This window comes from Oncorhynchus clarkii, chromosome 10 (genome assembly GCF_045791955.1).
Source record: "Oncorhynchus clarkii lewisi isolate Uvic-CL-2024 chromosome 10, UVic_Ocla_1.0, whole genome shotgun sequence".
Lineage (NCBI taxonomy): Eukaryota > Metazoa > Chordata > Actinopteri > Salmoniformes > Salmonidae > Oncorhynchus > Oncorhynchus clarkii.
This window is the reverse complement of record NC_092156.1, coordinates 16,770,890-16,782,608: the sequence shown is the minus strand read 5'-3', so window position 1 is coordinate 16,782,608 and position 11,719 is coordinate 16,770,890. Positions and strand designations below refer to the sequence as shown.

At 41.6% G+C, this 11,719-nt stretch overlaps 1 protein-coding gene across 2 annotated transcripts; it reads left to right on the top strand.

Annotated features, from left to right (window-relative positions):
• The first annotated feature begins 1,128 nt into the window (after positions 1 to 1,128).
• Positions 1,129 to 10,367, top strand: LOC139418064 (decapping enzyme, scavenger). Of its 2 annotated transcripts, XR_011635268.1 has the most exons (7): positions 1,145 to 1,367; positions 1,830 to 1,980; positions 6,277 to 6,422; positions 7,150 to 7,263; positions 7,451 to 7,561; positions 8,004 to 8,760; positions 9,132 to 10,367. XR_011635268.1 is itself a non-coding variant. In XM_071167226.1 (6 exons), exons 1-6 carry the CDS (start codon positions 1,164 to 1,166, stop codon positions 8,268 to 8,270), a joined length of 993 nt encoding a protein of 330 aa, XP_071023327.1. In that variant the 5' UTR covers positions 1,129 to 1,163; the 3' UTR covers positions 8,271 to 10,367. The 2 variants fall into 2 exon arrangements, 1 of the variants encoding a protein (XP_071023327.1); XM_071167226.1 differs by having other exon boundaries at positions 1,129 to 1,367; positions 8,004 to 10,367.
• The last annotated feature ends 1,352 nt before the right edge of the window (positions 10,368 to 11,719 follow it).

Genomic DNA, 11,719 nt, shown 5'->3' with positions numbered 1-11,719 from the left:
ATTCTGTGTGATTAGTTAGGTATTTAGTAAATATATAATTAAACCCAATTTTGTATTGCTGATTCAACTTGTGAGCCAGGGTTTGTGCAGATAACTAAGAATTCACAACTTTCAGATGAGACTGAATTAAGATGACGATTAATATTGACTGCTATTGATGTAAAATATTACTAGGTCTTTAAGAGTTTATTCGGAAGATAACAGCTCTATAAATATTATTTTGTGGTGCCCGACTCTCTAGTTAATTACATTTACATGATTAGCTCAATCAGGTAATATTAATGACAGAGAAATTATTTTATAGAATAGCATGTCATATCACTTAATCCGGCATAGCCAAAGACACGACAATGTTTAGTAAACTGGCGAAAACATGAACTTGTTTGACCATGCTGCAGGTGATATACCTGTTTGTTACATGCAATATTTGCTATTGTACAGATGTTGCTCTCTGGTTTTGTGATGAAACAAATGTATGTGTAGTTTAATTTATTCCCCTACTGTGTGGCTGTCGTCTTTTTGTTGTCACGACCTTATTGTATATCATGATGGCTTATGAACAAATGGGTTATAGAGCAAACAATGCAATTATCACAACAGGTTGCAATTTGGCTTTTTTACTGGCTTGGCTTGGCTTCCTCAGTGATTTTACCCACACACAGCTACTGGATTGAAGTAGCAAATATCAGGAGGCAGTGGACATAGTTAGACCAAATGAAGATGAGGAAGACATGGCAATGTATGCCCCACAGTGTGCTGAGAATGTTGCGTTCCTGATATAGGCCTTAATGATCGTGAAGAAATTGTATTTTGTTGCATTCATTGAGCAGGTGATAAATTGTACTGGCCAAACAAGCAGAAATTGGAAATCATTGTGAAAGGGTCTAAAAGGCTTTTGGATCTACATGACTAATCAGCTGAAATATTGCAAGGAATATTGTCCAAATAAGTCGTCCCCCCCCTCCCCCCTCAGGCCCCAGAGCCTGTGTAGGGATCTGAGTAGACATGAATAAGAAGGAAATTATTTTTTATATAATATATATTATTTTGGGCTGTTTGTTTTGGGGTAATATGAGTGTTTTTTCACCATTCGTTTATTTTACGGCAGCCTGTAGTCAGTCTGCCGTAAAACCCCACCGAAGAAGAAGTGCCTCAGAATAAAAATGGCGGAGGCTGGTAAACGTGAGGTTGATTTTGCGGACAGAAATGAAACTGATACTGTTAAGGCCAAACGACTAAAGAATGACCCGAATAGTGACCAAGATAGTCACAATGAATCAGCATCTGCAAATCCTTTGTTCGGATTTAAAACAACAACGGTTCTGCGGGACTCTGCACGGGAGAAAAATATGTTCATACACGGAAAGGTGGCTAACGTTACTGCTATCTAGGTATCTAACTAGTTAGTCAATGTTGGCTAATAGCTAGCTAAACTAAAACCAAAAAGCTTATAGATGTTTATAAGTGGTGACGTTAAATAGCTATATTTTATAGGTTGTAAATCTGTGGTTGCGGCCACTTAAACTTCAAATGTTAGTAGCTTGGTAGAAGCTCGCATCGCATAATTCGTCTTGCTTGCCTGTTGTCAAAGTGACCAGTCGTCAGTGTACGAACCAATTTAGCGATGGCTGCCCAGGACCGCGAGGTGTCGTTTGTTGAATAAAATTGTTTATTTGTATCATGCATGTCCTGTCCAACTATATGACAACAATACATGTAGTTAAATACTTAACCTTGTTAACGTTCGATTGTCTAGGTAACTAGTTAACAAGGTGTACAGTCCATTGAATCTCAAACAACAATGTATTATTTCCTTGATACCCTATCAGTTGAACGACCAGGATGCGGTCATCATTCTGGAGAAGACCCCTATCAGGGAAGACACCCTGTTGGAGATTTTCAATGGCTCCAGACTGAAATTGGACATGAGGAATGATATCTACAGCACGTATCAACTCCAACCCCCTGCTCATTTAAATGGTATGCCCTAGGATACATAGGCTAGATCTGTTCCAAAATGACATGAACAGTTATGATATGAAAATTCGTGATTCCCTTGAGAGGGAGCTATGGCTATGGCTCACTGGTCTGTGTAGAATCCGGGCCTGGACATGACAAATGTATTATGTCGTATTTACTGCAGTGTCTATTAATTGTCCAAATGCACGGCCGCTTTCCCACTCTATATTGCTATAGTGTTTTCACAAATCCTTACTGTAAGTAATTCTCAAACATATGAATGTGAAAATGACCATATCTAAGTGCTCGCTTGTCAGAAAATGTAAAAAAAGCTGTCAATATTCCTGGGGATGTATATGAACATTTGATATCTTATTAAAATCTGTTATGTTACATGCGCCGAATACAACAGGTGTAGACACAGTGAAATTATTACTTTACAAGCCCAACAATGCAGTTAAGAAAATACTTTTAAAAAATAGAGAAATGTCAAATACTTAAAGAGTGCAGTAAAATAACTATAGCAGGGATATATACAGGGGATACCGGTGTCAAGGTAATTGAGGTAATATGTACATGTAGGTAGAGTTCTTAAAGTGACTATGCATAAATAATAGAGTAGCAGCAGTGTAGAAGATGGGTGGGTGGGGGGGCGCAAATGCAAATAGTCTGGGTAGCCATTTGATTAGCTGTTCAGGGTGGCTTGGGGGTAGAAGCTGTTTCGAAGCCTCTTGGACCTAGACTTGGCGCTCTGGTAGCACTTTCCGTGCGGTAGCAGAGAGAACAGTTTATAACTAGGGTGGCTGGAGTCTTTGACAATTTTTAGGGACTTCCTCTGACACCGCCTGGTATAGAGGTCCTGGATGGCAGGAAGCTTGGCCCCGGTGATGTACTGGGCTGTACGCACTACCCTATGTAGTGCCTTGTTGTCGGAGGCCGAGCAGTTGCCATACCAGGCAGTGATGTAACCTGTCAGGATGCTCTCGATGGTGCAGCTGTAAAACCTTTTGAGGATCTGAGGACCCATGCAAAATCTTTTCAGTCTCCTGAGGGGTTTTGTCGTGCCCTCCTCACGACTGTCTTGGTGTGCTTGGACCATGTTAGTTTGTTGGGGATGTGGACGCCAAGGAACTTAAAGCTCTCAACCTGCTCCACTACAGCCCCGTCAGTGAGAATGGGGGTGTACTCAGTCCTCCTTTTTCCTGTAGTCCACAATCATCTCCTTTGTCTTGATCACATTAAGGGAGAGGTTGTTGTCCTTGCACCACACGGTCTCTGACCCCCCCTATAGGCTGTCTCGTTGTTGTTGTTGATCAGGCCTACCACTGTTGTGTCGTCAGCAAACCTAACGCTGGTGTTGGTGTCGTGCTTACAAGAGGGAACTAAGCATGCACCCCTGAGTGGCCACCGTGTTGAGGATCAGCGTGGCAGATGTAGCTTTGCCTACCCTTAACACCTGGGTGCGGCCCGTCATGAAGTCCAGGATCCAGTTGTAGAGGGAGGTGTTTAGTCCCAGGGTCCTTAACTTAGTGATGAGCTTTGTGGGCACTATGGCTTTGAACGCTAAGCTGTAGTCAATGAACAGCATTCTCACATAGGTGTTCCTTTTGTCCAAGTGGGAATGGGCAGTGTGATTGAGATTGCGTCATCTGTGGATCTGCTGGGGCGGTATGCAAATTGAGTGGGTCTAGCATTTCTGGGATGATGGTGATTTGAGCCATAACCAGCCTTTCAAAGCACTTCATGGCTACTGACATGCGTGCTTCGGGGTGGCAGTCAATTAGGCAGGTTACCTTCGCATTATTGGGCACAGGGACTATGGTGGTCTGCTTGAAACATGTATGTATTACAGACTTGGTCACGGGGAGGTGGAAAATGTCAGTGAAGACACTTTCCAGTTGGTCCACACATGCTCTGAGTACACATCCTGGTAATCCGTCAGGCCCCGCGGCCTTGTGAATGTTAATCTGTTTAAAGGTCTTGCTCACATCGGCTACGGAGAGCGTGATCACACAGTCGCCTGGAACAGGTGGTGCTCTCATACATGCTTCAGTGTTGCTTCCCTCAAAGCGAGCACAAAAGGCATTTATCTCGTCTGGGTGGCTCGAGTCACTGGGCAGCTCGTGGCTGGGTTTCCCTTTTGTGTTAGTATTTTTTCCCGCCTATTTCACTTAACCCTTCCTGTGTACTAGATCGCAAACAGCATACAACTGACCTAAACGTTTGGAAATTATAAGTTCACTTTCGCAAGCATGGCCTGAAAACGCATCCCAAGTGCACTGTTTACCTCACTTCTGAAGTATAGAAAAAGTATAGAAAAAAAACTCCAGGCTTCCATCATAACTGTCAATTCATTGGAAAAAAATTAAGAATTACAGGACGCAGTTTGGGAAAAGTAACCTTTTATTTAACTAGGCAAGTAAACCTCTCTGGGATATGTGGGACGTGTCCCACCTGGCCAAAAGCCGGGGGAAATGCAGAGCGCCAAATTCAAATAAATTACTATAAAAATCAACATTTCATTAAATCACACATGCAAGATAGCAAATTAAAGCTACACTTGTTGGGAATCCAGCCAACATGTCAGATTTCAAAAAGGCTTTTCGGCGAAAGCAAACGATACTATTATCTGAGAATAGCTCCACCGTAAACAAAGAGAAACCATATTTCAACTCTGCAGGCGCAACACAAAACGCAGAAATAAAAATATAATTCATGCCTTACCTTTGACGAGCTTCTTTTGTTGGCACACAAAAATGTCCCATAAACATCACAAATGGTCCTTTTGTTTGATTAATTCCGTCAATATATATCCAAAATGTCCATTTATTTGGCGTGTTTGATCCAGGAAAACACCGGTTCCAACTTCCGCAACGTGACTACAAAATATCTCAAAAGTTACCTGTAAACTTTGCCAAAACATTTCAAACTACTTTTGTAATACAACTTTAGGTAATTTTTAACGTAAATAATCGATAAAATTGAAGACTGGATGATCTGTGTTCAATACAGGAGGAAAACAAACTGTAGCTAGCTTTCTGGTCACGCGCCTCTATCTAACAGTACACTTCAAGTGACCCGCGTTCAAGATGGCCGTACTTCTTCATTACAAAGGAATAACCTCAACCAATTTCTAAAGACTGTTGACATCCAGTGAAAGCTATAGGAACTGCAATAAGGTCCCTTAGAAATCTGGATTCCCAAAGAAAACCCATTGAAAAGAGTGACCTAAAAATAAAAAAAATCTGAATGGTTTGTCCTGTGTTTCGCCTGCTAAATAAGTTCTGTTATACTCACAGACATGATTCAAACAGTTTTAGAAACTTCAGAGTGTTTTCTATCCAAATCTACTAGACTCTCTAGTACACACATGTATTTACCATTTACACTGGTCCAACCGGTCAGAAAAAATATTGTAATCTAAAAGCAAATGTTTGGCACACAATACTCACGCAACACTTGCTCCAAAACCCTACTTTTTCTAGATCTCCAGTAGTTTCCTCAACTAAGTCAAATGTCTTCCACAGATCTGACTTCCTCTTTCCCTCCTGAACAACCTGTAAACATTTGCCCATTTCAAGTTTATTTTTCACATCCTCCGCATCCATTTTGCTGTCGACATTACTGTGTTCGGAGTTGGTTATAACCAGTTCATTGATGTGACTGATTGGCTACAAGTCATGCCCTATTGGTCGCATGCAATGCTCACATGTTTCGAGTAAAGACAGCAAGGGTTGAGGGAATAGGGAATGTTTTTTCCTAAACAAATGAGGGATTTCTATAAAATTTCTCATTCAAAAACAAGTAAACTAAATGGCTGAAATTGTTGCAGCTTCAACACAGACAGCACAATAAAGACTTGTTGTGCATTTTTTGCTGCAGTAAGGAGGAGAGCGAGAAAACGTGCGCCAGTCACACAGGCAATCGCTGTCATTTTTTAAAACTGCGTGTGACCATCAGGCTCTTTCTTGAGTCGTGTGTGTGTGTGTGTGTGTGTCCTAATTATTTAATCAAACAGTGTGCTTAAAGCATCAGACAAGCTCAGTTCATATGTCGTTGGTTTTATTCAAACACAAGGTGTGTCTGTCGATATATGGAAAAACAAGTTGAAACATCTTGACCAATCGATTGGAACAGAACGACTCTTGGTCGACCAAGATTTGCTTCAGTCGGGGACAGCTGTAGATTCAATACATTGGACCAAATCAAATAATTCTGCAATGCGAAGTGGCACCATTATCATTTCCTAATGGAATTCAAATCTCTGACTGAAATCTGATGTGATATTGATCCTTGTCTTGTTTCTTGGTTCCAAAGAGATGAAGACCACAGTGGTGTGTCCGGCCACAGAGAAGCATGTGAAGAAATACCTGCGCCAGGAGACCTACTTGGTGCAGGAGACTGGGGAGGACTACCGCTCTATCACCCTACCTTACATTCAGAGTCAGAGCTTCAGTGTACAGGTAGCATTTCATTGCTATCAAGGTGAAAATATTAGTCCCACAGTATCCCACTACACAGTCTCCCACTCCACATCCGAAGGCCTTGATTGTCGACTCAGTAAATTCACGGTTCTTACAGGTGATCATCCTCAATCTGGGATTACAATACCATCCATATAAAAGAGCCAGATTGGGCAATGCGTCACGGATGCTTGAGAGATCATTAGTAAGGGCTTTCCTCCGATCTTAAAGGGTTAACGTGATGCCGCTGTCAGGGGCGGACTAGTTATTTGGAGGCCTCTGTCAGAGGCCAGTCTGAGGCCCCACCCATGTTTATTTAACACAATCATGGCTACTGAACAAAGAGGTGTTTGGAGCCGGCTCTTTTAGGTGAACAAAGCGGAATGAAAAGGCTAACTGAAAAGACTTGAAATGCCTTTCACTAATAAAGGTCTTTGCATCACCACATAGAACACGAGTGGGCAATTTTCAACGAATGGCAGGTATTTGAAACAGTGTACATTAACAGTACATCAGCAAATACGCCCTTCTGCTGCTTGACAGGCAGAGCCCACAAAGGATGGGGAAATTAACCTAAACTTCTCATACTTGTCAGGTATAGTTTACTTTTATATCACTCAAATATCCAATTAATGGTTGCCAATATTGAAAGATTGTGATTTGTAAACCTGCACTTCTATGATTTATGTGGTAATGATTTTCTTGTTGCTGTGTTTTTCCCCTCCAGTGGGTGTACAACATCTTGGAGAAGAAAGCGGAGGCAGAGCGCATTGTTTATGAGGACCCAGACCAGGACGTCGGCTTTGTCCTGCTCCCAGACTTCAAGTGGGATCAAAAGCAGGTGAGATACCTTGTATGATCCTGTCCAAGTAATCTTATTCATTGTGATCTAAAAGTCTAAACCTATCCTAAATCAGAACTTCAACTTTGAGACACTTTGTACATAGGGCCAAAGTGGACAATGGAGATGCCATTCAAGCCTATTCTTGAACACATGGTTACTTTCACCCCCCCCCTCCCCCTCCTAGTTGGATGACTTGCATTTGATTGCCATCGTTCATCGAAGGGACATCAAAAGTTTGCGAGACCTGACAGCGCTGCATCTGCCATTGCTGACTAACATCCACAAGAAGGGAGAGGTGAGAAAGATCCTATAATACATACATATTTTCATATTTAAATTTTCTTGTTGAGCGTATTGCGATTGTTTGAGGGATGGGATTTGCCTAGGAATACTGACTGTTTATTTAGCAACCTTCTTGTCATTAAACCATTTCCTTTTCCTGTCAAATACATTCCGTGGTGAAGTTTCCCATAGGTACAGATTAATGATCAGCCTCACTACTTAACTCTTACACTACATGGTCTGTAGCCTGCTAGTTTTCTGTTCTACCTGATAATTCATTGCAGACACCTGGTGTCCCAGGTCTAAATCAGTCCTTGATTAGAGGGGAACAATGGAAAAACTGCAGTTGAACTGTCTTTGAGGTCCAGAGTTGAGTTTGATGGGTCTTGGGGCAACTACTCCTTACTCTGTCATATAGTTGTGCTTGTTTTTCATGGTGCTTTCCCCTATCACAGGAGAGCATTCTGAAGCGGTACGGTGTGGCAGCCAGTAAGCTGAAGGTGTACCTCCACTACCAACCGTCCTACTACCACCTTCACATCCACTTCAACGCCCTGAGCTACGATGCCCCGGGCTGTGGGGTGGAGCATGCCCACCTGCTTTCGGACGTCATCCAGAACCTCCAGGCAGACTCCCAGTACTATCACAGTCGCTCCCTCTCCTTCCCCCTGCGGGCTGACCAAGGCCTGCTCAGCAAGTTCAAGGATGCTGGCAAGCTGTAGTGTCTAGATGCCCAAACACGACAACACTACTATGGAAGGACCTCAGAGGGATGAACACGTTGGGAATGGTGGTGGTTTGGAACTCTGGCCTTTTCGCAATTGAATTTGCTAAAATCCTGTATCTTCTCTTCTCCGTCCTCTCTCGCTTTTCTCCTCAGAAAAAACTAACGCTGATTCAAAGCGGGCTTGGCAGATTTCAGAACTCTTCCACGAAGGACTTGCAAGTTTATCCTCACCTATTAACGAATTGGCATCTCCTCAACCACTTATCGGGTTCCTGGTCATGGAGGAGAGAGGGTGGAGGACAGACTTTCCCCAAATGAGAAAAGGCCACAAATGTCCGTCACTTTGACATTCACTTACAAACCAAAAATCAGTATTAGAAAATATTCATGCAGATTTTGTTTTCTAATAATTTAGCCAGATACTGTACATACAGTGCCTTCAGAAAGTATTCATACCCCTTGATTTATTCTACATTTTGTTTCCAGCCTGAATTCAAAATGGAGAAAAAAAAGTCTCACCCATCTACACACAATAGCCCATAATGACAAAGTGAAAACATATATATATTTTTTTTAACAACATTTTTGCAAATGTGTTTCAAATGAAATGCATCTCATTTATATACGTATTCACACCGCTGAGTCAATACATGTTAGAATCACCTTTGGCAGCGATTACAGCTGCGAGTCTTTCTGGGTACGTTTCTAAGAACTTTGCACACTTGGATCGTACAATATTTGCCCATTATTCTTTTCAGAATTCTTCAACCTCAAGTTGGTTGTTGATCATTGCTTGACAACCATTTTCAAGTCTTGCCATAGATTTTCAAGCAGATTTAAGTGAAAACTAACTCAGCCACTCAAACATTGTGTCTTGGTAAGAAACTGCAGTGTGGACTTGGCCCTGTGTTTTAGGTTATTGTCCAGCTGAAAGGGGAATTCACCTCCCAGTCTGGTGGAAAGCAGACAACCAGGTATTCCTCTAGGATTTTGCCTGTGCTTAGCTCCATGATGTTTTTATTTTTTTTCCTGAAAAACACCCCACTCCTTAACGATTACAGGAATACCCATAACATGATGAATCCACCAATATGCTTGAAAATATTGAGAGTGGTACTCAGTAATATGTTTGGGGCAAAACCAATACAACACTTTATATTCTGGACAAAAAATGAATTGCTTTTCCACATTTTTTGGCACTATTACTTTAGTGTCTTGTTGCAAACAGGATGTATGTTTTTGGAATATTTTTCATTCTGTACAGGCTTCCTTTTCACACTCAATTAGGTTAGTATTGTGGAGTAAATACAATGTTGTTGATCCATCCTCCCTTTTCTCTTATCACAGCCATTAAACTGTTTTAAAGTCACTATTGGCCTCATGGTGAAATCCCTGAGCGGTTTCCTTCCTCTCCGGCAACTGAGTTAGGAAGGACACCTGTAACTTTAGTGACTGTGTGTGTTGATACACCATCCAAAGTGTAATTATTAACTTCACTATGCTCAAAGTGATATTTGATGTCTTTTTTTTTACCCATCTACCAATAGGTTCCCTTCTTTGTGAGGCATTGGAAAACCTCCCAGGTCTTTGTGGTTGATTCTGTGTTTGAAATTCACTGCTCGACTGAGGGACCTTACAATTATCTGTATGTGTGAGGTACAGAGATGTAGCCATTCAAACATCATGTTAAACATTTATTGCACGGAGTCCATGAAATTTCTGTGACTTAAGCAAAAAAAAATACTCCTGAACTTTAGGCTTCCCATAACAAAGGAGTTGAATACTTATTGACTCAAGACATTCAAGCTTTTAATTTGTCATTTTTACCCAAAAATCTATTTAATCTGTTTTAAATTCAGACTGTAACACAATGTTGAAAAAGTCGAGGGGTGTGAATACTTTCTGAAAGCACTGTATTTGTTTCTCTGTAGCCTATAGATTATTTTGTTTTTAATACAAGTCCTGATGATTGAGGTTCAACTGTAGTTGTACTGTATTGCCTTGGTGGATTCAGAATTTGCAGTTGCTCATTTTTTGTTAAACTTTTTAAAAATATATTTGTTGAACAGAAATAAAGAATTGTACAACCATTTTTGTTTGCCAGTTGTGACTTATCTGAATATGCTTGATGTATTTGGACAAGTGCAGTGGTAGAAAAATAACTGAATTGCCATACTTCAGTAAAGGTACCATAATAGAAAATGACTCAAGGGAGTCACCCAGTAAAATACTATATGAGTAAAAGTCCAAAAATATCTGGTTTTAAATGTACTTAAATCTAGTGGTGCAAAAAGTACTAAATTGTCATAAATATAAATGGTAAAGTACAGTCGTGGCCAAAAGTTTTGAGAATGACACAAATATTAAGTCTGCTGCCTCAGTTTGTATGATGGCAATTTGCATATATTCCAGAATGTTATGAAGAGTGATCAGATGAATTGCAATTAATTGTAAAGTCCCTCTTTGCCATGCAAATGAACTGAATCCCCCCCCAACAAAAATTCCACTGCATTTCAGCCCTGCCAAAAAAGGACCAGCTGACATGTCAATGATTCTCTCGTTAACACAGGTGTGAGTGTTGACGAGGACAAGGCTGGAGATCACTCGGTCATGCTGATTGAGTTCGAATAACAGACTGGAAGCTTCAAAAGGAGGGTGTTGCTTGGAATCATTGTTCTTCCTCTGTCAACCACGGTTACCTGCAAGGAAACACGTGCCATCATCATTGCTTTGCACAAAATGTGCTTCACAGGCAAGGATATTGCTGCCAGTAAGATTGCACCTAAATCAACCATTTATCGGATCATCAAGAACTTCAAGGAGAGCGGTTCAATTGTTGTGAAGGCTTCAGGGTGCCCAAGAAAGTCCAGCAAGCGCCAGGACCGTCTCCTAAAGTTGATTCCGCTGCAGGATCGGGGCACCACCAGTACAGAGCTTGCTCAGGAATGGCAGCAACAGCAGAGTGCATCTGCACGCACAGTGAGGCGAAGACTTTGAGGATGGCCTGGTGTTAAGAAGGGCAGCAAAGAAGCCTCTTCTTTCCAGGAAAAACATCAGGGACCGACAGATATTCTGCAAAAGGTACAGGGATTGGACTCCTGAGGAGTGGGGTAAAGTCATTTTCTCTGATGAATCCCCTTTCCGGTTGTTTGGGGCATCTGGAAAAAAGCTTGTCCGGAGAAGACAAGGTGAGCGCTACCATCAGTCCTGTGTCATGCCAACAGTAAAGCATCCTGAGACCATTCATGTGTGGGGTTGCTTCTTAGCCTAGGGAGTGGGCTCACTCACAATTTTGCCTAAGAACACAGCCATGAATAAAGAATGGTACCAACACATCCTCCGAGAGCAACTTTTCCCAACCATCCAGAAACAGTTTGGTGACGAACAATGCCTTTTCCAGCATGATGGAGCACCTTCCATAAAGGTAGAAGTGATAACTAAGTG

Excerpts from the sequence above, each read along its gene's own strand:
- LOC139418064 (XM_071167226.1), top strand. The coding sequence starts at position 1,164 with ATGGCGGAGGCTGGTAAACGTGAGGTTGATTTTGCGGACAGAAATGAA. Across the intron at positions 1,368-1,829 it reads ATATGTTCATACACGGAAAG|TTGAACGACCAGGATGCGGT; the intron begins GTGGCTAACGTT and ends ATACCCTATCAG. Across the intron at positions 1,981-6,276 it reads ACCCCCTGCTCATTTAAATG|AGATGAAGACCACAGTGGTG; the intron begins GTATGCCCTAGG and ends TTGGTTCCAAAG.